This window comes from Notamacropus eugenii, chromosome 2 (assembly GCF_028372415.1).
Source record: "Notamacropus eugenii isolate mMacEug1 chromosome 2, mMacEug1.pri_v2, whole genome shotgun sequence".
Classification (NCBI taxonomy): domain Eukaryota; kingdom Metazoa; phylum Chordata; class Mammalia; order Diprotodontia; family Macropodidae; genus Notamacropus; species Notamacropus eugenii.
The window spans coordinates 243,332,431-243,357,958 of NC_092873.1; the positions used below are offsets into that span (position 1 = coordinate 243,332,431).

Consider the following 25,528-nt stretch of genomic DNA (forward strand, 5'->3'; position numbering starts at 1 on the left):
CTCAAAGAGCTGACATTTTTTATGAAAATTCTTGTGCATCTGAATCTAGTGTTCTGTCTACTGCATTGTTTTACTTCACTGTGAACGCAATTAACCAAAATCCTTCAGACCTGATATCCAAAGCTTTTCTTCCTAATCATGAGTTGTGAAAGAATCAGGTCAATCGAATTTTTTTTTCTGTATTAAAATGATTAAATGTTGTTATCTGTCCCTGACCTTGTCAGTAGTTGGCTAAATCTATGACAGGCCTTTCTCCTGTACTTAGTCATGTTTCTTGGGGGGCCAAGGAATTAGGTCTGTTTCAGCTTAGGTTAAATGAATCCTGAAATATGGTTTAGCAGTTCAAGGATTTGTTTTTTGGCAATGTCCTTTTCTCATAAAAATTCATGCTGTGTGAATTTAGAACTTATGACACTGGTAACATTATCCTCTTAGTCTAGAATTAATGGTCTAACTTTTTGGATATGAAACCTATTTCTGTGTGTTGCTATTTGTTTTTTAACCATTCTCTTTTTTTCCCTCAAAGAATTTTTGTCATTTGAGATGACCTTAGCTGTAGGGGTTGAATCAATCCCATTTAGTTAATTAAAATCATGACTTTTATAACTACTTATCTTCTCTGACCTGCTCTGGCTCCCAAAGTGTTTAAATAGCTTCTACTTTGATTAATTAGAAATCAGAAATGTTTGTAGGTAATGATCTTGTATGTATGCCAAACTACTTTTAAATTAATGTTGCCCTTTCAAATTTCTAGCTGTCTTTTTAAAAAGTAAGAGTTATTGGCGTCACTTTGTGAAATAGATAAGTCTTTTTAAAAAAAATCCTTTTATTATAAAACCTGTGCCTTGAAGTGTGGGTCAACAGCCTTCACTTAAAAGACCTAGTGAAAGGGAAGCTGATGGGTGACTCCAATCACACTGGATTTCATAGCTTTTAAAGGACTTATTTCTTATATTAAGCCTTAATTGCACCTTTGCGGTTTCAACCTCTTGCCTTCTGGGGTTCAGTGAGAAAGTATAATCTCCCCCTCCATGGGACACAGACCTTCAGATACTTTCAGATGGCTCTTTGTTTCCTCATTAAGCTGTTCATTGATGTAATAGTCACAAGTGGTATACAGTATATGCGGAGGGCTTGAGGTTCAGACACTCATGGATATTCTCCAATCATCTTCCTCAGATATTGTCTGACCAGGGCAGACTAAACTGGCACTACTGCTTCCATGTTGGATTCTCTATGGCCTTTGTTGTAACTTAAGATCAAACTTGCTTTTTTGATTGCTATGTCTCTGCTGACTCAATTTTTTACTTACAATCCATTCATTGCAAACATTTTAGTAATGGTCAGGCAATTATCCCTTCGATTCTTACTGTGCTTTTCTTTTTCCAAATTGGAAAAAATATAGTTTTCTTGGGGGGCTGACTTTTAGACCTCTTTAGCATATATAAATATTATGGGGGGAGGTTTTAAAATTTATTTTGTAAAGTTTCCAGTTATTGCCATAATAGTATCATCATGGTTAGGTGTGGTTTAAAGTCACTTTTAGATATGGTAGATACATTATGTGAACATTCCTATGTTTCCCACCCATGTTTACCTACTCTCTGTCTCTCTTTGGAGTATGCATTTACAAGATTACTTTAGTTTTATTGCAGAAGGTGAGGGTATGATAAATTCTCTGTGACCTGAGAGATGGAGATACTTCCCATGCAAACTAATCAGCCTTTGGAACCTTATCATAGATGAACCAGAGATTGATAGGTGAAAGAGTGCATCATATGCACGTAGTCCATCCTCCTTATTTTGCAGATGAAACTAAGGAGTGGAGAAGTTGAAGGACTTGCCTAAGGTCACACAGGTAGTACCTAGCAGAGGTTAGATTTGAACCCAGGTCTTCCTGAATCAAAGTCTAGCAGTCTTTATTATACCATACTGCTGCTTCTATGTTGGAGGGGACTTCCAGTATTCTTAATAAAGTAATTTTTAAAGTAATAATGCTAAAACATTCATTACTAATCTCATTCCTTCTATACTAATTCTCACAATCCTTTTCAGAACATATGAATCAGGAAGCTACCTGAATATTTATTTAATGCAAAGAGCCACCTGGTTCAAGAAATGATAAACAGTATCACGGAGAGGAGAGAAAAGGCAAGGAAAAAAATATCTCAGTGTTGTCCTTTAGGGTTTGCTTGGAAAACAAAAACTTTGGCTTTTAAGAGATTTTTAATGTGTTTTAAAAAATAAATGTAGTAGCTTATTCAGTTGTAATATGGTGATGTCTTGTTGGAATTGAACTCCGCATAACCCACGCAGAAGACCTAATTCTGAATGCTGTTGTATGCAAATCTATACATATAGTTGTCTATACATATTCAATCCCGTTGTAATGTAAATCATCGCTGCTGCTCATGTGTCATGATTGTCATGCTTTTCCATGGGATCCAGACCTTGCTTTCCTTCATGTAGGGAGCTTCCTTCACCTGTTCCGTACTTCATTTCCTATTAAGCAGTTAAATGACTTGCCTAGGATAGCACATCCAGGATGTGTCAGAGGTGACACCTGAACCACTTTTCTGACTCCAACGCCAACCCTCCAATCATTAATGCCATGTCGTCTTTTTCATGTGTATAAAAGTGCTCAGTGCTCAAGAATGTTTCATATTAATTTTCTGTTAGTTTCCTATTAGCCACTAATTCTTACTTGGGACAAGAAGGTTTTGACAGGCTTAATCAGGTAATTGACCAAATTTTAAAAAAAAATAGACATAACAAAGGTAGATATGACTTATGAAGTAAATGAGGTTTTAACATCTCAGGAACAAAACATTTAAAGGTAAATTTTCAGTAATAAACATTTTCCAATATATTTCTGTTCTCTTACATTCCTATAGCAAAAGAATTATAAAAAAAGATGCAAAAAGTTAAGTAAAACTAACATTAAAGTGTTTCATTATGCTGTATTCAATACACATAGTTCCTTAATTTTGCAAAAATGAAGGAAAGTACCTTCTCCTGTGTTTTATTTGGGGGCAAGGTCATCATTTGGTGTTGTTTCAGTTGTGATTTTTAAAAAAAATTAATGTTATTATTCATTGTGTATGTTTGTTTTCCTGTTTCTGCTTACTTTGGATCTATTCGTATATTCATATGTCTCCCATGCTTCTCTATGTTATTCCTACCCATCACAGAACTTCTTTAGCCATTTCCCAGTTTTTTCCCTCTTGTGAATTTTTTTGGTGGGTATGGGGCATGTGTTTTTATCATTGACCTCCTTGGGGTATATTCCCAGTAGAGGGATTTCAATATTATAAAGTTTATGCATGTTTAGGCAATTTCTTTGCAGAACAGTTAGAATACTTCACATGTCTACCAACCTTGTACTGGTGTGCTCATCCTCCCACAACTCCTTCAATGTTGACTAGTCCCATTTCTTTTTAGTCATCACTAAGAAAAACAATTTAAAAACAGACACTTTATAAAACAAACATTTCTCACCTTTCATTCAAACATCATAAATCACTGACTTGGAATTTCCCTAAAATGTTTACGGTGATTACTATAAAGATAACTTTAAAGCTGCAGGTATAAACATGTGTGGCATACAAATGCTTGTTGCACCAAATAAAAAGATGTTAACATTTTGAAACTCCTTTAGTCTGGCTTCAGTCCCCTAAAACTCCTCCCCTGTACTTCACTAGTGACATCTTAATTGCTAGATCCAGTGGCCTTTTCTCAGCTCTAATCATCTTTGAACTTTCTGTGGCATTTGATATCTCGTAAGGAGGATCATGGCTTCAGTGATCCTTCTTTCTCTTTTCTCACTAGTCTGATTTTTCCAAAGGTACACGTTTCCCCCTCAACCCCTGAAATGTAGTCTTCTCCAGGTTTTAGAGAGTTTTAAATGCCAAACAGAGAAGGTTATATATGATCCTAGGGATCATTATCATAGAGAAACACTGGAGTTTATTGAGCAGAGGGTATCTTGGGATTTATGAAAATCACATTGTCATCTGTGTGGAGGATGAATAGGAGTGGGGGGCAGACTTGAGGCAGAGGGAGATGTTGTGGAATTGGAAGATTTGGCAAATGATTGAATATTAGGATGAAAGACTGAGAAGGTTAAGGAGGTTGTGAACCTGGGTGACTAGAAGTATATGGTGCCCTCTGGAGAAACATCAAAGTTCAGAAGAGGGGTAGGTTTGGTGGGAGCAATAATGAATTACTTGGGACACTTAAATTTAAGATGTAAATGTGACAGCCAATTTAAAATGTTCAACAGACTTGTGATGACTGGGGCTCCTATCCTAATATCTATCCTAAGACCAGATATATAGATTTTGGAGTCATCTGCAAAAAGATCGTTAAACCCAGGAGACCTGATGAAGCCACTAAATGAGAGAGTAAAGAGAATAGAACTAGAGGATCATCCCCAAACAGCTTCAGTCTCCCACTTCAGCCTGAAGTACAAGACGGCAGGAGGCATTGTTAGAACCAGTTCATTTCAAAAAAGATGGGATATGGGATAGTGGCCTGAGCTCAATAATTGGGGAGCAGTCCAAAGGTGTGATGGTAGGCTGTATAAGAAAGAAAGAAGTTCCAGGAATAAAGGGGTAATAGTCCTGCTCAGACTATATCCGTAGTATTTTAAGTTTTAGGGTAAGGACAAATGTGATCGTTTAGAATTAAATCCTTGTACCTTAATAGAGCACCGGCCCTGGATTCAGGAAGACCTGAATTCAAACCCAGCCTTAGACACTTGACGTTTACTAGCTGTGTGACCCTGGACAAGTAGCTTAACCTCAATTGCCTTACAAAAAACAAACAAATAAATAAAAATCTTTGTTCTGCAGTGGGAATAAGGTGACTCCAATTTACCTTTCCATCCGTAGTTTATATTGCTCTTTTCCACATAGTGTGGTCTAACTAGACTTCTTGTTTGTCCTCATTCGTTTTACCCCATGTTTGGAATGCATTCCTGCCTTTCTGCTGCCTCTTAGAATCATTAATTTCTTTCAAAGATCAACTCAAGCAGTACCTTCCATTTGAAGCACAGGATTAGAATTGTAAGATTATTCAATCTTCATGAAAAATTAAAAATGAGGTATTGTACTAAGCATATTTAATGGAAATCGAGCATATATCATTGTTTTTTGCAAAAAAAGAATTTCCAAAATCCTTGAGAAGTGGTATGAAAAAGACTATGTTTTAATCACATCTGGACTTTTCATTTTTTTGTAGTAAAAGCCTCAAAGGAAAATTCAAGAGACAAGAAACTAGTAGGACTGAAGAGTGTACATATTTTACTATATATTTTATATACCTTTTTTGTTTTTCTCATTAAATACACACAGCAAAAATAATACAACAGTGGATAAAATATTCAAATGGAATGATGTGTGTGAAAACACTTTGAAAACTGTTGAAAAATCAATGTAGATATTACTACTAGTGACATTATCAATATGAATTATGCCTGGATACTAGGTCATTTGCTGTAAGGCTGTTAATCTACTTTCCCTTTAAATATTAGAAATTTGAATGGTATCCACAAATTATCACTGTGGTCTGGGAAGAAGAGCCTGAATTTTATCTGAAATGACTGTCAGGAGAGTTTTGACAGACACAATGCCTGTTTGGGCTGGGGCATCCCATACTCAAAGCTAATTGACATAGCAGAACAATTATTATTATTTTGTGAGGCAATCATGATTAAGTGACTTGCCCAGGGCCACACAGCTAGTAAGTGTACGTGTGTGTGTAAGCCATGTCAGTTGTTGCTCACTTTAGCAAATGAAGACAGTCATAAAGCCAAGAACTGAGGAAATGTAAGAACATGGAGCAAGTTGTGAAACGGTCTCCCACATTTGTGGTCTTATTATCATTTCCACCTGATCATTTGGTGCTGCTGTAAAAAAAAAAAAAAAAAGAAAAGAAAGAAATCTGACAGTTCTGCCAGTTTTGCCAAAACTTTAATTTTGAGATATACACAAATCACTTTATGTTCCGATGTGAGCTAAACACTTGCCAGCTGTGTTGGCACATCACTTAACCTTTAGTGGGCCTCAGTTCTCTCATCTTTAAAATGGGGACAAAGGTACTCACCTCACAGGGTTGTTTATTAAGAAAATTACCGGAGATGATATCAGCAGAAAGTTCTTTGAAAAGACTTTGAAAAGTCGAGTATATTATAACAACTTAGAGTGGAAAGAAAGGCCCCCCATAGGAGGTGCCTGGAGCTGAACTTGTGTATACCATTCCCAAAACTCTGTGAACATTACGAGATTTTCCTTTCATCTTTGAACTTTCATTTCAAATGACCATCCCTCATATTTTTGGTAAGCAAAGTCTTTAAAGTGGGGATGTAATCTAAGAGTATTCGGATCTTTAATATATGGGCTCAGCATGCGAATATGTTGAAGCCAAGTTCTTCCATCTGTGATGTTACTATGAAAATACATCCATATCTTTTTCCATAAAGTAGATCATATAGCTGAAGGACAACTTTGCACGGGAGGGGAATGCCGCCAGGTGGAATCAATTTAGTACAACTTAAAGGCTTCAGCATAGACTACCTTGAACTTACCATCCATTTATGTAGATGTAAAAGAAACATAAAGGTTATTTTGATCTAAGTCACTGGATAGGCCAACAAAGGTTTGCTGAACAACAAGTAACAGAGGCAGTGTGTGTGCCAGCAGGATGCACGTAGCCCTGAGATTTCTTTATCTCAGCAGATCAGCTACTTGCTCATGAAAACAAGTCTCTTAGGTAAGCAAAAATGGAGTGGCATCATATTCAAATGTTTTGTCTCCCATCTTCATCAAGTAAGGAGTCTTCCACATTTCATTGATGGATCATTTGATGCTTAAATATTATTTGGAAATGATAGCTCAGCGGATTTGGTACTGAAGTATTCCATGCTAACAGCATCAAAGACTAATAGAAAATGGTTAACTAAAGAAGTGATATGGCAAGAGAAAAGAAAGGCTTAAACCTATTTCAGAGGAATTTAATGTTTTAGGAAATGAGGCTTTAGAAGGCAAACATGATATTGTTGAGTACAGAAAGCTTGCGTTAACGGAGCCACCTGGTCTAGAGACAATAGAATCCTTCAACCTAGAGTATAGGGTATTCCTTTTTCTTCCTTGCCATCCCCCTCCCTTATTTTCTTAGCATGAGGTAATGTTTTTAACTTATTTAGCTGTGTTCCATAGACTGAATTTAAATTGTTTTATTTTGCTTTTTTCTTTCCTCACATAGCCTCTACAGAAGAATGGACAGATAAGCAGTATTAACGGAATACCAGAAGGACCAGGAGGAGACCCAGATAAACAGCAGGAAGAAGCAGTTATCTTAGATGGTAAGTGAAATTTACTAGTGCCTTAGGCTGGATATATTAGGGTGCTTTGAACCTCAACACACCTAAATCTAAGACGTGGTCCAGCAATCATTGAGGGATGGTAATGGAAAAAGTAAAGAAAATGCATAAAGTGTTTCTTTGAACGTTCTTAGTAGCCTCTATTTCTTGGAAGTAGTACCACGCCATAATTTTACAGATTTGTGAAGCTTTGTTTCCCTTCCTTAGGCATTCTTTTCTGGCATTTTGTTGATTTCTTTCCAGTCACTTGGCTTATTATGTTTAGTGAATGTGCATTCTTATAGAAACCCTGAACTGGTTGCTTTGTAATAGTTAGTACCTCTTTCATTAGTGCTAGATCCGTTACACTTGCACATTTTTTTTTTCTGGTCATATACATTTCATTTGAAAAGAATCCTCATTTTTGTTCAAACATCGATGTTCTGCTTGCTATTATAGTTGTAAGAAAAGCTAGAATCAAACAGTGCCTTGGGAGTGGTAATTGGATATCAAGCCTTTCACCACTGGGTTGCTGGCTTAATTTTGGCCCAAACTGAGCAGAGTAGAGCCTCAATGTTATTACTTTTGAAAGTTTCTTAATCTTTTAGAAATGTGGGTATAAGGGAGGACCATTTATAACAAGTAGCTCTGTCTGGGGAAAAATCATAATTGCTTTGATAAAAATTGAGCTCTATCTAACGCCTTGATCAGTTGGCCTCAAGGGAATGACCAGATGTTGAATCAGAGCAAACTAAATCACTCTTACCTTTGCGGATTATTCAAAATAAATTTGATTCCTGATTTGAAGGAATTTCCCCACTACACTATCTTCATATTGTATATATATATATAAATAAGATCTTGGTACAAGTCTTATTTCAGTCTGGCATATTTTATAACAGGCATTTTAAAGGAATAGGATGAATGTCTTCCTTTTTCAAAAAAATTATGAAACTGAAATGTTTTCCTTTTCTCTAAAGGAGATTAGTGATTGGCTCCTAATTCTCATTATGCACAAGAGCCTGTTTCTCATCTTCTTCAGTGCCCTGCAGAGTTGCTTCAGGCATGGAGTTCCTTTTGAAGTCAGTGGGAACTGTGAGCCTGCTCAGCACCACAGGCATGATTTAAAGTGAAAAATAGACTTCGTCCCGTACATGTAATTATGTGTACGGTGTAGATAGCCATAGACTCAGATTCCAGCGACTCAGAGTGCACTGGCCCAACACATTCAGAAGTGCCAGTCTGTCTCCTTCCCAAATGCAGTAAGTTGGAAGTTACTTAATATATTTTATTGCCATGAGCTGTGCTAGGCTCTTTTTCAGGCCATATGGGGAAGAGAGGTATATTAAAAACCACTATGGCTTTCTAATAGATGCGGGAGTTTATAATATAGTTTAAGAAACAAGACATGAACATGGAGAAAGTTAAAGGAAATCAAGGATTTTAAGCACAGCTCCAGACAACAGGAGGAGACAAGAAGTACATGATTAGCTGTCAAAGAAGCCTTGCTTAGGCTTAATGCGTAGGAATTCAGAAAAGGGAGAAATCTTTTCAAACTTGAGAACAGGAGAAAGTTGTATTTGAACTTTGGGGATGAATTTAGGTTGACAAAAAGGAAAAGGCATAACTCAAACTAGTTGGTGTGAGGTATAAACCAATCGAAAGCATATTTAAATGAAGCTAATTTGACTGAGAGAGGGGATTAGCCTAAGGGTGGGATAATGCTGGGAAGGTCTCTGGCTAGAGCATGGATCCACCTTAACTCTGGGCTTCTTTCTATAATGATAGCTATTCTCCCTTTCTGTCCCCATTGAGTGTTTCCTCTAAATTAATCTCTCTCTCTCTCTGATAATGGAATTTAAACAGAAAATAGGGAAGAGCTAGATGGAACTAGAACGAGGGAGATCTGAGTTCTAACCTTGCTTAAAATATTTACCAGCTATGTAACTCTGGGCAAGTCACTTTGTAAAAATGGGGATGATAATGACACGCCTACATCGCTGGGTTGTAGTGCGGTTCAGTTTAGATATTATTTATCCTGTCCTGGCACACAGTTAAGTGCTTTGTAAATGTTTGTTACCTTCCCTTACTTCATTTGATAGCATGTTTTTCCAAGAATATATCTACATACCTACTAAATGTAAAAGGACACTTTAAAATTTAATAAAAACTCTAAAATAGAGAATTTCGTGTCTGGTTTCACTTTATGTGGTTAGTATTGTTTAGGTTAATTTTTTAAAATGCAGGGATGGGGATGGAGAACAGATTTCAAGGGAAGAGAAGAAGAATTTTCGTGGAATGTGGCATAATTTTAAAATACTCAACCCTGTCACCAAAAGTAATAAGCTTAAGATTTTATTCCAAGGGAAGAAAGAGAACTTTGGTTCTTTTTCTTCAATTAGCACTTACTCTGTAGAGATGTTTTCATGCGTTTAACAGGTTGATCTTAGTGATTGCAAAAAAAAAAAAAAAATTAAGGTTTACTTTTGATGCCTAAGTATTTAAAATAAAAAGGAATCAGAAGGGACATGAGAAGACATTCACCTTTGAGGAAGTGGAAGACCCACAGGTGTTATATATTGCAAATGTTTTTACTTTTTCAGTGAATCAATTGTGCTGACTTTTCCTCTATAAAAATTACTTTTTTGTCATAATGGAGGGGGGGCAGAACTTGTGATATCATGGTGATATAAGAAACAGAAAACATCAATAAAAAAATTTAGCAAAAACAAAATCACTGACCATACTAACTTGCTCAATTAACTACAATACCATTTTCAATGAAGTCTTCCTTGAATCTGCCACCCCCCTCAAAGCTTCTCACTCCTCAGATCCTCCCTCTCCCAATTGAGCCCTCTCATGTATCAAAGGAAAAATTGTGCAAAATTGACTGATACCATAACCAGTTTCAGACAATGCATATGGCATCCTGCCTGACTAGTAACCCACCCTCTGTGGAGAGGAAGGAGAGGTAATGTTTCATTATCTTTCAGAGTCCAATTTCTTTTCAGTTGGTCAGAAAAAAATCATGACTTTTTAGTGATCTTTTCATTTACGTTGTCATTGTATATATTTTACATTCTGTGTCTTACTATGCACCAGTTCATTCAAATTGTTCAATGTTATTCCTTATTCATTATTTGTTTCACTACAACAAATATATTCATGCATCAATCAGTAGTCACATTTCTTGGTATGGAAATGGAAATTACATAGGGACAAATAAAAAAAATTTAAGCCTGTTTTCTTTTTTTCCAGTATTAAATCCTTTATATCTACACCCTGCGTAAACTTTATAGTATTTTTATTTTTTTATTTTCAAATTTCAACTTTCTCCCTCTCATTTCTCTGTTCTTCTTCCTACCCTCAATGAGGACATAAGAAAAACAAAACCTCTATTTATAAACATTTATAGTCAAGCAAAAGAAATTCCCACATTAGCCATGTCCAATATATATATATATATGCCTCAATACTGTATTCTTGAGTCTATTACCTCTACCAAGGTGTAGGTAGCATGATCCATCTTGAGTCACCTCAAATTGTGGTTGGTCACTGTATTGATCAGTGGTCCCAAGCCTTTCTGTGTTGTTTGTTTCTAAATTATTGATATTATAGTATAAATTGTTCTGGTTTTCCCCACCTCAGTCTCATGCAAGCCCTTTGGATATAACTATTATCTGCTAGTTTCAATGAATGCTGATTGTGATAAATTTGTATTGCAGTAAGTGGGAATGTGGGTATTCTGCTTGAATTTACATCTAGGAATTCTTAAATTCTTAAAATTATATTTTTATTAGAATGATAAATATTGTTTTGATGTCAAACTTAGTTTATTGGGTTGTAGTTTCTTTCAGACACTAGTCTATTCTCTCTTGGAGATAATGCTCAGGTTTTAGTTTTCTTAATTTTACGAACTTTTTCGTTCAAGCTCACCAACTCCTAGGGTATGATTCATTTGAGATTTGAAAAGTTCACATTACTATTGCTAAATAATCACAAGAGTCTGTGCTGGATCATGTTACCCTTCAGCAAATGTGCTCCTTACCTAAGAGAACACCAAATTTTGAACACCAAATCACTTTTTGGCAGTATGGTTTAAGTCTTTGAGTTGTGCTTTCAAAGTATTCAGAATCTAATCCTCTTTCTTTGAGATGTCTTTACTTGTTCAGTCCTTCTTCAGTGGTGTCCAATTCTTCATGAACCCCTTGGGGGTTTTCTTGGCAAGGATATTAGAGTGGTTCGCCATTTCCTTCATCAGATGGGGAAGCTGAGATGAATGGTTAAATGACTTGCCGAGAGTCACACAGCTAGTCAGTATCTGACCCACATTTGAGCTCAGGTATTTCTAACTCTAAACCCAGTGCTCTATCCACTGAGCCACATAAGCTGCTTGATATCTTTACTTGTTAAAATGTAAATAACCAAGAAGTTGAACCTACTTAACGTACATATGGCTATTTTGTGTTCTAAAAGGGAGATTATAGTTGGAGCCTATACTATGAACATTCATCTGGTCAGTGGCTATCTTACCTTGTACATTTCTCTGCACAAAGTTTATCACTTAAGTCTTTCAAGCAAGTCATTTGCATAATCACTTATTTTGAGAAGAGAAACAGTCCATTATCTCCTTAATGATCATATCTCTTTAACTTGAATTGGTTTCAAATAACAAAGTAATAATTCACCTTCCAGGTAATTAAGCCACTTTGTATATTTAACCACGAATTACTCTTCTTGATTTTTGTACTAGCTTAAAAACAACTAGACACCTTTCAGAATTGGGAGTTTTCATAGAAGCTTACCAGGTATTGCCTGGAAACGTGAAATCAGACACTGACCTTTGTGTAATTAAAGAAGGATTCCTAGTAGTTCTTGTCAACTCTGATTGGTGGTTGGATAAGGGACTGGGGGTGGAGGGAGGAGAAGAGGAGGAGAGTGAGTGGTGAGTTCTCCTTCACCCCCTCCTGGCCCTCCTCATACACACATTTGATCTTTTAACTATAGTTTAGATCTTTTGAAATTAAAAGAGCCTTTGAAAAAGGTTTCAACAGACAAAGATTGGTGCCTTCTTTTGTTGCATGGCACATTCTGAAGCTTTAGTCTGTTTTGTAATATTTTGAAAAGTGGCTGGAAAAATGGACCTTGAACTCTAGGTAAAAATAATAAAAAGACATTTCTTGGAAATGGTTTTAATTCATTCTCCCTATCCTCCTACAATATTTTTTAGTATGGATGCTATATCACTTATGTCATAGACAGATAACTAGTATAAATATTCATTGCTTTGATCTTCAGAAAAGTTCAAATTTTTTCTTTCAAGAATCCCAAGGCTACCTCTGTTTATAAGGGTCATGTCTTTTTTTTTTTTTTAAACTACACCAGAGTATGATCCAGCATTAATATCTTTATTTTTCTTCCAAACAAGAAAAAAAATTGGAAAATTACTTTTTTTTTCTTTTTCCTATATAGGGCTTTAGTAGACCAGAGCACTGTAGTTGATAGATGTAAAGATAAATGGCACCATAGTTTAGGAAACATTCTTTACAGTATAACTGTGTCCTTCGACAAGTCACTGAAGGTTCTCAGGTTCTTTTCTTTTTTAAGGAGTAGTTTGGATAAGGGCGATAAATTGTAGCACAGGACTGAGGCCTATGGAACTTGCTATTCATATGAAGAGACAGTTTTCTTAAAGAGGGTGTATCAAAGACTTAACTGTCTGCAAGGCAAAATTAGAATGGCCTCGTATATTGTTGTTATATGATGGCTTTAGCTTTGCTTAAAACTCATGAACTACAAACTTTAATTAAGTAGAACAAGGGTCCTTAAAAAGTTTTACTCATAAAAATTCCAAGCACTTAGCACTTCTGTGATAGAATGAATAAGAGATCTATAAAACCTGGCTCAGAAGGCATAAAAATGTAGTGTGGCCCACATTATTAGGAGGAAGTGGTGCTATGCATAAGTAGTATGGCATCTAATGTAACTAAATGGGGACAAAGTGTCAATGCCAAGTATATACTGACTTAATTTTTCTCATGTTATGGGATAACACCTCAAGGTACCAAAGAAGATACCATCCATTGACCTTAATTTCCTCCCCCCACCCCCACAAAAAAAAAGACATCTTGCTAATTTTTATGACTATCTACAGACCTTCAGGACGTTCTTAAAGAGAAGAGTAGAAGTAAAGCAGCAATCCTTATGCAAATTATAATCCTCATCCATAACCATTAAATAATTAAAGATGTAGAAAATTCAAGTTTATACTCTGCTCCTTTTTTGGATGACTATTTTAAGTTAAGACCCTTTGGCAAAGCAAAATATTGGTTTCAAGGCTTCCTCCAGTAAGGAAGAAAGTGTCTCACAAGCATAGGCCCACGTTATGCAAAATTATGAAAGATTCTTGAAAGTTAAAAAACGTTATTTCCAATAGCCCTTTCTTAGATCATTTATTAGGAAAGACATAAAACAGAGGGACAACAAATGGTTATTGTTTTCTCATGCTTACGCCAGACCCAGGAGAATATCACAGAGCTTCCTAAAAACAGCAAGCGTTTATGTGGTGCTTGAAGATTTGCAAGGTGAGACACATGTGCTTTCGCATTTGATTCTATGACAGCCAATCTGATGAGCTCCATAACCACTCTAAGGAATTTGGTCTTGCCATCCTCAAAGGAGAAACCAAGTGGGTTTTCTAGACTATCTCATGGTCAAATGAACTGCTTATAGTAGTCATTCATCTCTGTACATCATGGGCAAACACTGTAAATGCACAGTAACTTGGGCCCAGAATTGAACAGGAGAAGGTAATAATGCCTGTGGGAAATCACAGAGGTCTTTTAATGACCACAAGCTTCTTTTTGAAATGAAGGCTAATATTCTTCTGGTGATGTGATATATGGCCATGAGTCATGGAACATGATAGTCTCTGCTGAATTGCGGTTGTGGGTCCCCCACATTGCAATATAGAGGCCAAGCATGGGAGTGAGCTGTAATACATAGAACACCATGCAGAGGGCAACACCAAAGGAAGGTATTGTCATAAGAAGGTGAGCTGGAGAGAAAGAGGAATGGATAACCTTCGGTCTTCACTGGTGTCCTTGTGATGTCAAGAAAAATGAGAAAGTCTCACCTTGCCCTTTGGTGACAAATTTATAGTAGAACATGGACATGGGATGGGGCAAGATAATTTTGTAATCTGTGTCATTGGAGGTAATATCCACATTCTTAAGATCATAGTCAACACTGCATTTATTAAGCACCTTCTATATGCCAGGTATTGTACTAAGCACTGGGTATACAAAAAGCATCAAAAGACAGCCGCTTCCCTCAAGGAGCTTACAATCTAGCCAGGGAGATAACAAGTAAATATGTATGAAGAAGACTGTATATAGGATAAATAAGAAATAATTGAGAGAGGGAAAACACCAAAATTAAAAAGGTTTGGGAAGACCTACAGGGATTTAGTTGGGACTTAAGGAAACCAGGGAAGTCAGTAGGCAAAGATGAGAAGGGAGAATATTCTAGGTATGAGGGATAGTAAGAGAAAATGCTGGGAAGTCAGTGATGCTGGATTAAAGAGTAAGTGGTATGTGGTAGAGGTAGATCCATTCAAGTACAGTATCTTCAGAAAGTCATATCATTTGTCAAGAATATAGTTCTATAGGATGTTATTTAGTTCAGGATTTTGTCTTTTTCTTTGGGAATGCTTATAATATCAGATAAACTCGTTGTAAACATTTTAATAGTAGATAAATATCCCCTACTGATCCATTACCACCATATCTAAGGAACATATTCTGCTTTCAAAGCCAATCATAGACCCTGAAAGACCTTCCATGAGATTTGTTTGGTTTATAATTCAAGTTCAGTTGTAAGGGTTTCTCGAAACACCTTCCAAATGCCATAAAATCTAGGCACTATTACCTTAAGTATGTAGCAGTTTATGTTAGTTTATGTTTCATCAAAAGAGAATGAATCTGCATGTACTATCATAAGAATATGAACCATACCTATTAAGCTGATTGTATTTGATTAGGCACACCTGGATCCAAAAACTTTAAGGGGGGTTGTAGGGAGCAGCAAGAAAGTGACTTTCATTTGGGTTTTGAAACTGTAATTATCATGGCACTTTGAGTTCACTTTAAGAACTGTGAAAAATGTTGTCTTTAGAAGAAAATTCCAATTTACTTGGGTTAAGATTTATGTAAGCTTGTTAGCTTTCGTAGTATCATTTATCATGTTGATTGATGAAGGTTAGCAAATACTGTTCTTGCAAGTCAATCTGGTTTTTCCCCCTTTGCATTTATGTATGAAATTAATCTGTAAATGTTAGAAGGTTAATATAGTTATATCACTAGTTGTAGATCTAAAATTTTTTAAAAAGATATTTATTATCTTGTGTGAGTAGGACTATGGGAAAAACAAATAGAAATTTCTTATTCTTTAAACTATTTCATTGGTATAGTTCAGATCCTTTGAAATTAAAAGAGGTTTTGAAAAAGGTTTCGACAAAGATTGGTGCCTTTTCCATACTTGTAAAAAGACTTTTAAAAATAGATTTATGATATCTTTTGGTTTTTATAATCTCCCAGGTTTCTCCTCTTTATCTGTTCGTTTCCCTTTTTCCTTATAATGAAGAAGAGAAAAAATAGCAACACACCAATCAGTGTATAAAATAAATCCGACATCATATACTATATTCCATAGTTGTGCAAAAGATTTCACCTCTGCAAAGGACTGGAGGGGAGAAGTCTTTTAATATCTCTTCTTTGGGGGCTAAGCTTGTTCTTTGTAATTTGCAATATCCATTTTTGTTTTTGTAGTTCTTTCCTTTTACACTGTAGTCGTCGTATATATTGTTTTTTGGTTTTTCTTTCTTTGCTCAAGTCTTTTCCTTGCCACTCTGGATTCATCATTACCTTTATTGTTTCTTACACAACAGTAATTACATCACATTATAACACATTTCATTCAGGTTCCACATTTGTTTAGACATTCCTTAATTGACAGGCATTTACTTGTTTTCACTACTTTCCTATCACAAAAAAAGCCATGCTTCACATGTAAGTGAGTATCCATGAAGGTGTTTTACTTTTAAGTGGCCACAGCATGTGCACACACACACAAAAATGTTCTGAATTACAAAATAAACAAGTGCAAATTTCCCTGACTGAGCAGTACTGAAACACTAGAAAACCATCAGTTGTAGCCACAATTATATTGTTAGTAGCTCCTCTCTATTTTTGAAGCCACCAAATCTCAGTGACTGTTGTTACCCTAATCACTTCCTGTTTTGTTTTTAGTTTCCCTTTCTGAGAAACTCCCCTTTCACTTGGCAGTTGTCTTAATAGGAATGTAGAATTCACTGCAGCTGCTGTGATAATGCACCTTCTCCTTCACTCACCCCACCCCCTCTCCAGACATACATATATACACAGGCCCTGCGGAGTTAGTTTGTACAAGTATGGCCAATTCAATTCAACAAGCATTTTAAAATTCACTGGTGGTAGGCACTAGAGAAAATAAACGTCTGCTTTGCTTCACAGCCTTGGACTTATCCTCATTCTTTCCTTCTATTTCCTTTCTCACATGCCCAGTCTAGTAAGTTTTATTCCAGAGCATCTCTTCTCTCTGTCCCTTTCTCTGCACTCATTGCCACCATCCCACTTCAAGACATTGTCACCCCTCATTTCTCACCCCTCATCTATTGCAATAATGTTCTAATTGGTGTCCCTGATTCCTTACCTATCCATTTTCCACCAACTGCCCCCCAAAATAATCTGACAAACTCTTTGCAAGTAGGATTTGTTTCAGTCTTTGTATTTTTATCTCCAGCAGTTAACTTAGTGCAGGCTGCTTAAAACATTTTTGCTAATCAATAGATCCTGCTACTCCCATATTCAAGAAACTTCAGTGACTCTCTCTTGCCTGTGGTATAAAGTACAAATCCCTCTGTTTTCAAGTCCTTAGCAATCTGGCTCCTGCCTACCCTTCCAAGGCAGTGTGTTTAGTTCCCAGCCCCCCCAGCTTGGAGATTAATAATAATCCCCTTGATTGATTATTTTCCAATGATTCTGCATTTGTACTTTTGCAAAAGCTGGCCGGCATGGCTGGAAGCCACTCTCTTCTACTCCTGAGCTAGCTTTTTCCTCAGAGCTCCAGTCAAGTGCCACCTCTTCCAGGAAGCCTGTTCAGATTCCTTCCTCTTGCCAATACATTGCCCTCTCCTCTCTCATTCACTTATACACTTTGTATCTATTGAATAGACACATATGCATACATTCATAAAATAGATAGATAGATGATAGATAGATAGATGGAGCAAGCCTTAAACTAAGCTAAAATCTATACCTTGCTTCTTTTATTTTTCAGTAGTTCAGCTTTCTTAATGAAGACTAAATTTATTCCCAACCATGAAATTAAAGAAATAACAAGAGAAAAGGTGTGTGTGTGTGTGTGTGTCTGTGTGTGTGTGTGTGTGTGTGTTACACAGTGGTCTTTTGTTTTAACTTCATCACTGAATGATAAGGCTGTTTTTCAATGTAAACTTAGATATGCAGAAGCTCACAAGGAAGATAAATTACATACCGCTTGTTTGATTTTTTTAAGAGTGGAGAAATCAAAGGAAGGCTATCTGTTAATTGAATTTGTGAGTTAGCATCTTTTGCCTGCCTTGCTGTTTTGGCTTTTTTCATTAGGCTGATGACTGTTGACCCATCTGACTTCACACTTAAAATGCTTAGAATAAGCAGTGGTTTAAAATAAAGAAAAGAAAACCTGGAATGAAATAGAGCTAAGATCGATTACTGTTAGCTTTAGCTCTGCAGAGGAGTAATTGCTTCTGTCCTTTCTGTCCTATAGAGAGGAACTGTTGAGTTTGCTGCCCCTAGAGGTAACAATCTGCTACAACAATTAATAATGAACACGTACATATTTCCATAGGGGCTGTGTTGAGTGGGAGAAGCTGGGTAGCACTACTACCAGCCTGCACTTTAGGCATTGACTCTGGCAGAGGTGACTGGGGGCTTTTAGTTCTCTAAGCCTAGAGGCTATGGTGGGTAGCAAGGAGGTGAATTTTAACTAAGGCGACCTGGTTTGAAGAAAAGAATGTGTATTTTTAATGGATATATGCAAATGAAATCTTCTGTCATTTTAATCTGTGTATCCTGATGTATTTTTTCCATTCTGAAAACTGGGTTACACAACTTCAGTTTCCAATTTTTCACCATCATCAATTAAAACAAAATAGAATAGCTAATCTTTACATAGCACTTGCTATGCCTGGCATCGTGATAAGCTCTTCGCAATTATTATCTCATCAACCACCCTGGGATGTGGGGGCTATTATTACCCCTAGTTCATGGATGGGGAAACTGAAGCAGACAGAGGTTAAGTGACATGCCCAGGGTCACACAGCTAATAAGTATATAAGAGCAGACTTGACTATCCATTGTGCCTCCCAGCTACTCCAGTTCAGAGAGACTATGAAACAGATTTGAACTGGACTTTGGGAAATCAGATTAGATCTCAAAAATCAGCCAGAACTGATTTCAAGAGAAACCAGGGCTGGATTAAATATATTACTAGTAACAATTTGCCACTTAGTAGTAACCAGGTTTTTTATACCTCTTCATGATTGGCAAAGTACTTTACATATGTTACAGTATTTCATTCACACAACAATCCTGGGAGGAAGATGCTGTTATTTTTTTTCATTTCACAAATGAGGAAGCTAAGGCACAGAGAGGTTAAATGACTTGCTAAAGGGTCACAGGAGTGTCAGAGGTGAGAAGTAAAAACAATGTTTTCCTGACTGTAGTCCAGGACTCTGAACTATCCACTGGAGAGGGCTTTCTTTTTAGCTGGGAAGTGTTACAGGACCCATTACTTTACAGTGCTTTGTCTGATCTCTACTGACCTTAGTCACTTAAACCTCTCTAGTTCTCCGGTACTTCATCTCAGCATTGGTGGCTGATCTGCTCAACATAATGATAACCACAAATCCAAAGGGAAGGGAATAAACATGCTTAACTACAGTTCCCTAAATGCTTTACTAATATAGTCCCAGTTCCATGCCTTAATACTGAAATAAGTTTTATTTATTATAACTGGTTAAATATTTTCTGTAGCTCTTTAGCAGTTACAATTTGTTTTCCTTATAACTATGCTGAATTATAGGTAGTACAAATATAATTGTAACTCCAGTTTTATAGGTGGGGAAACTGAGGTGCCTAGAAGTAACCCTCAAATCCTTTAACCTTGGCAGTGTTGGGGTTGGGAGTTGAATAGAGATCTCCCAATTCTATTTAGTGCTTTTTCTAAGTAAAATGGGGAGGAGGTCTTAAGAGCTAGAAAAGATCAGAAATGTCCCAGTACCTCTGTCCAGGGAGAGAGGGCACAGGAATTCTTTTGTTGTGGAGAAATCTGTAGGAATATGTAAAATCTTCAAAAATGTGGAGTGTTTTTACATTTCTCTCTGAATGTCTTTACTGATACTCGATATTGACACTTGCAAACCGAACATTTGGAGATCACTTCTGATGAAGGCTTACATCTGAATCCTGGGAACTGTAGTTGCTTCTTTTTAATTGATGTAGGACTCGAAAAACAAAGCTGGGTTAGGAATGAAATCACCATCTTGATAACAGGGTACTGACTCCAAACTTTTCTGCATCCCAACACTTAAATTCCTATGTCTCTGCCTGGTCTTGCTGCAATAGGGGCAGGAGAAGGGGGGAGGGAGGGCTGTTTTCCTTTAACTGAGCCACGTGACTGGCTTGGTCATCCTGCCAAGTGAAGTAAGAGGTGCTTTAAAACTCTCCAGCCCAGGGAAAGGAAGACCACAACGGGATTTCTATCCTGTAATTAGGCTGATGAAATGCATCTTCAGACTGCTTTTCATACCAGGCACTGAGGGAACGAGCGAACGTTGATCACTCTGCCCAGGCAGTGCGTGCTCTCCTTGGTCTGTCAGGGGGCTGCTGCACGCCTAGTTCTGCTTAAAACAAGACTACACAGAATAGAACAGTGGTTAGAAAGTCGCCTTGCCTGAGAAAGGACTCAAGGATTTCTGGAGGCCTGCTGTTTAATATGCTAGGGACCATAACAATCACAGGTAAGGAAAACGGACTTGTCAGTGTTTGGGAACTCTAAGTCAGTTCGTTCAGTTGATATAATCATATGTGCAAACTTCATTCTGTTGACCACGCTGAGTTCGTTTGGGGTGTGGCAAGATACTAGAGTATTCTCATTGACTCAGATTTCTGATGATTTTATGTGTTAGAAAATCATATAATGTGTTCATTCTGGAGAGAGATGGGTGGGTAAAGAATATTTTGAATTTTTTGGAACACAAGAATTCCCCTCTTCTCTCATGCTGGAGATCTACACCAAAATTACGTTTTTAATATTCTTATATTACCTATTTAATATTCCTGTATTACCTTTACAGTTAGAGACAGTTTTTTTTTAAAGCCAAAAATGATGCTAAAGTTTAATAATACATGTAGAACCAAACCGATTACACTGGAGAAGTTTTTTTGTTGTTTGGGGTTTTTTTAGAGGGACCTTAGAGGGTATAATTAACAAGACAGATACTTATTTTTGAAAAGTTAGAGGCAATATAAAGCTTGGTTTGGAATATGCCAACAATTTATGCAAGTTAAGATTTTTGTCCAATATTTGTGATACAAAAGTTGTTATCTTCTCCAATAACGTAATTCTAATGACACTTAGCATGTCAGTATACTCTTGAGTTTTTGCTTTCTAGGAAAATGCCAGTATGCATGTAGTAATATTCCTTTATTTAACATCTCTTAGAAAACACCTGATTCTTAGTATAATTTTCCAGTTTCTAGAATACATGTAGAGACCCTGCCAGAATCTAATAAGTTAATAATTTCCCCTCTTAATCTTTGTACCCACCATTCAGCCTTCCCCAACTGTTAAGTGACAGTTTTTAACCTTCTCAGAATCTCTAGGTCTCTTAATTCTTTTCATTCCATTGCTAATAGCTGCATTTTCACTTGCAAGTTTTACATGTGGTATTTTCAAAGCATAAGCATATATATGTGTATAAATATGTATAAATTCACATACACATGGAAAAATCTTTATTTTGAGTGCCTAGAAAGTTCAGTACATTACATTTTTCCCCTCATAAAAATCAATCTGCAGGAACTTGTTTTCACAAACCATCTTCTTTTTTATATTTTTTTTTATTTCAACTCTTCATTGTTTTAATGGAGCCTGAACAAAAATCAAAATCTTAACATGCTGGAAATTGCAATGTATTTGCTTCTTTTGACTCTCATGCAAAGTTGTACATATCTGCTAGAAATCATAGAAAAATCACTTCAAGCTTTTTCTGTTCACACTTTTTTTCCCCACATAGTATTTATAAACTGTAGGAGAAACCTATCCAACCCTGTCTTCAAGGGATGGCATGTGGTGCAAAACAGCTGGCAGATGGGGGCAGGGTTTTATGCCTAGAGGTCTACTTGGCTGGTTTGTTTATGATTGGGTTTTTAATAAAATAGCTACTTAACTTATTGCATGCTGTGGCTCTTTATCCTTTTGGCTTTCTTTTGGGGGGAAGTAATTAAGGGTTAATTAAATCCCTTCACTTTAAGGGAACTTTTTTTTGGTAGGGTCAGATAATATTGAGGACAACAAATGATGAAAAGGGATTAAGTGATGCGTAAAAGAAATTTTAAAGACCACCAGCAACTTTCTAAATTGCAGAAAATTTTTTGCTGGGGCGAGGGGCGGGGGGCTGATGGAGAGTAGGGGAAGGTTTTATACCAAGCACTTATTTTCTGGAGTGAATAAAGTAGCATAGGGAATGAATAAAATGCCATAAATATAGTGCCGTATTGGGCAATACAAATCCAAATGTGGCACTTTTTTAAAAGAGAATGAATAAAATGACATAGAAGCTTGGGCAATACAAATAATTTATGAATATGTAATCAAATGAAATATTCAGTGTGGAAGGGTTTTATCTTGACAAGGAGAACATTCTTATTCAAAAGTAAGCTTTCTCCAATATATTTCAAATGATTTATGTTTTTGAAAAATTACCACACTTAATGGGGCAAAGAGTGTTTAAAGCTGACAGTTTCCCATCTTGTTCTACAGATATCTAAAATTGTTTTGTTTTTAAAAATCTGGCAAAGAATTAATTTTATTCCATTCTGAGAGCAAGACAACGAATGACTAGGGTAGTTATATTTCCATTTCATATAGAAGATGTTTTTATTTTTATCATGAACTATACTTTAAGGGCATTATACAGAAACTGAAATCCAGCATTCTTCAGTTTTCTTCATCTTCCTCCTTTATACTGCCTATCCCCCAGACCTGGAATGCATCCTCTCCTCACCTCCACCTCAGAACCCCTCACTTCCTTCAAGATTCACTACACTCAGGCACCACCATCAATGCTTTCTCTTCTAATTACTCCCCCTCACCCCAATGACTAAATACCCTTCTTCTCTATCTTGTATTTATTTTGCTAATTAACAGTCCCTTGAGGATGAGGACTATTTTTGTTCTCTCTTGGTGTTCCCTATACCTTAGCAGAGTGCATGGCACATAGTAAGATCAATAAATGGCTTGTTGAGGGATTTATATTCTAAACATTTATTCTGTATACATTTATTATCATACAACATGGGTCAGGTACCAATGCTATGCTAAGAGAAAATCCTCCTTGGAAGGACTAAAGGTAAACACGGATTAGAATTTCAGATGTCAGGCTTCACATGGTGAGGGTTCACATTCTATGTTATATGTGTGGAGGAGAAGGGAGCATGCAGTTAATGAAAGAAATCTTTTTAGGCTCCAAAAATAGCATTCACTTTTGGGAATTTCTGAAGGAGGTAGAGGATTCACGAAGGCAAAAATCAGAGACAGTGTGAGTTATGTGTGAGAGTGTGTGTGTGTGTGTGTGTGTGTGTGTGTGTGTGTGTGTGTGTGTGTGTGTGTGTGTTCAAACCACTGGTGTTTGAGTGCTTTAGGACCTGAATGAAATGTCTTGAGGAAAAAAATCAGCAACATTTTTGCTTCTTTCCAGGTGATTCTCAAATTTCACTAGTCATAGTTGATGAGTTTATTGATGAAAGACAAAAAATAAAGATAGAGATAAGGGCATTTAAGTTGTGAATTATCAGGGAACATCAAAAATATGTTACTATATATTTAAATATCTCCCATCACTTTCTTCCTTACAAACTGGGGGTGTTTGTTCCCTGAAAATCTTCCCTGACTTTCACCCCACTGTCCTCCAGTTAATTGCAAGTGTTCTCCAAGTTACCTTAAATATGCTTTATTATCTCAGTAAAATGTAAGCTCTTTGAAGAGAGAAACATTTTTTTGTCTTTGTATACACAGTGTTGTGTCCAAAAAAGGCACTTAAACCCATTGGAGAGTAAAATGGCTAATTGTCATGGCCTAATTTATGAAGACCTCAAAGAAACAATTCTTAATTTTATTTTATTTTTTTGGTTCATGGATCCCTTTGGGAGTCTGATGAACTTATAGAACCCCTCAATATTTCTAAATACATAAAATAAAATAAATAGGGTTACATAAGAAACCAATTATAGTTTGTAGTTGAATAAACAATTTCATGAATACCAGGTTAAGGTTCCTTGACTTAAAGCCCATGCTAAGGAGATATCAATTTGTGGAATGTCAGAGAAAAACTGATGTGTTTCATGTATAATGTCTACATCATTTTAAGAGGTTTTAATAATAACAATTTTAGTAATAACAAAGGCAAACTTTTAATTGTCAATTAGCTATCTTTCATTCACTTTCCAGAATCCAATTAGGATATGATTTGTTCCGCAAAAGCCATTTAAAGATCATCTTAAAACACTTAACGTAGTATCTTTATGGAAGTTTCTTTTGATTTTTGCAAATATTAGTTTGGGGAAACCTAAACTGAAGGGAGTTTCAGCCTTAATACGTTGATAATAGACCTGGCTCATTAAAGGATCATTAAGCAGAAGAATATGACATACAACAAAACCCAGGCATGTTGGGGATGATTATTACTTTCCTTTGAGGTTTAAAAAATGGAGGGTTTTTTTTTTTAATGGTCAGTGGGTTTTGGAACATGGGGAGTTGGGTGTAGGACATAACGGATGGATTTAGAATGTGGAGAATTCTTGGAAAAATTCCAGAGCTATGTTACAAATCTTTGGGGAAAAAGTCAACCAGCTCCAGATGTCGACATGGTTGACTACAAGCCCATGAAGTGCTTTAGATTTAACTGTTACAGTCCAAGCTATTACAATCCATCCCCAACCATTAGAAAGTTAGTTTAGCCTCTGCTTATCGAAAGTAAAGGTCAAATCAAGGAAATGGATCTTAATCTTCTCAACTAATGGACGTGTCAATAGTTTTCAATCTTTCATAATAAAAAACTATTAGACACACTTTCCTGAACTTTAAAAATACTCTTGTTGACCCTTCACATTCCTTTTAACTTTGAACCCATTTGTTTTTGAATAGAATTAGATCACTTCAACTCCGACCAGTAAATCAGCCTCATGTAGAATCCTGAAATGAAATGTTCTGCTGTTATCCCATAGACAAATGTGTTTATGAAACAGTGAGTTGGAAAAAAGTACTTACTGAAAACAATAGCTTATGCCATTAATAGTCACCAGGTGTTTGTGTAAAATCTTTTTCATGGTGAAACTTTTTCCCTTACATTTAACTGTGAAATATGAAGGAAACTTCATTTAAGTCATCTTTCAGAAGATTACCAGTGAGAGTTCAGAGTAGGGTAGAGCCCAACATCAGTGCTGTTCACATTCATCTTTGGGACTCCTTGGCAGATGTGAAATATATTTTAGATATTTGAAATTACCTGACAGAAAATAGTGAGATGGGGGGAAATGGGAAATATTTATGTGATTTAAATGAAGAACTACAGAATTTTTTTTTTTTAACCTGAAGACTTTAAAGATCATCCAGTTTAATTCCCTTATTTTGTTAGATTGGGAAACTGAAGCCTAGTGAGTAACAACTCAAAGGCACAAAATATTAGATTTAGAACTGAAAGTGACCTTACAGGGCATACTGTTAATTAATGTCAGATCCTGGACTGGAATCCAGGATGACTGACTCTCAGAGGCCCATTACTTTTTT

At 36.3% G+C, this 25,528-nt stretch overlaps 1 protein-coding gene across 2 annotated transcripts in view; it reads left to right on the top strand.

Moving 5' to 3' along the window:
* AKAP12 (A-kinase anchoring protein 12) overlaps positions 1-25,528 on the top strand; it is a 112,621-nt gene that overhangs the window by 57,044 nt on the left and 30,049 nt on the right. The window contains exon 3 of one of the 2 annotated variants that reach the window (XM_072643699.1): positions 7,264-7,363. In XM_072643699.1, the coding sequence (XP_072499800.1) occupies positions 7,264-7,363 (100 nt within the window). Of the gene's footprint in view, positions 1-7,263; positions 7,364-20,103; positions 20,481-25,528 lie in introns of those variants that run through there. The other variant, XM_072643700.1, reaches the window with a different exon arrangement.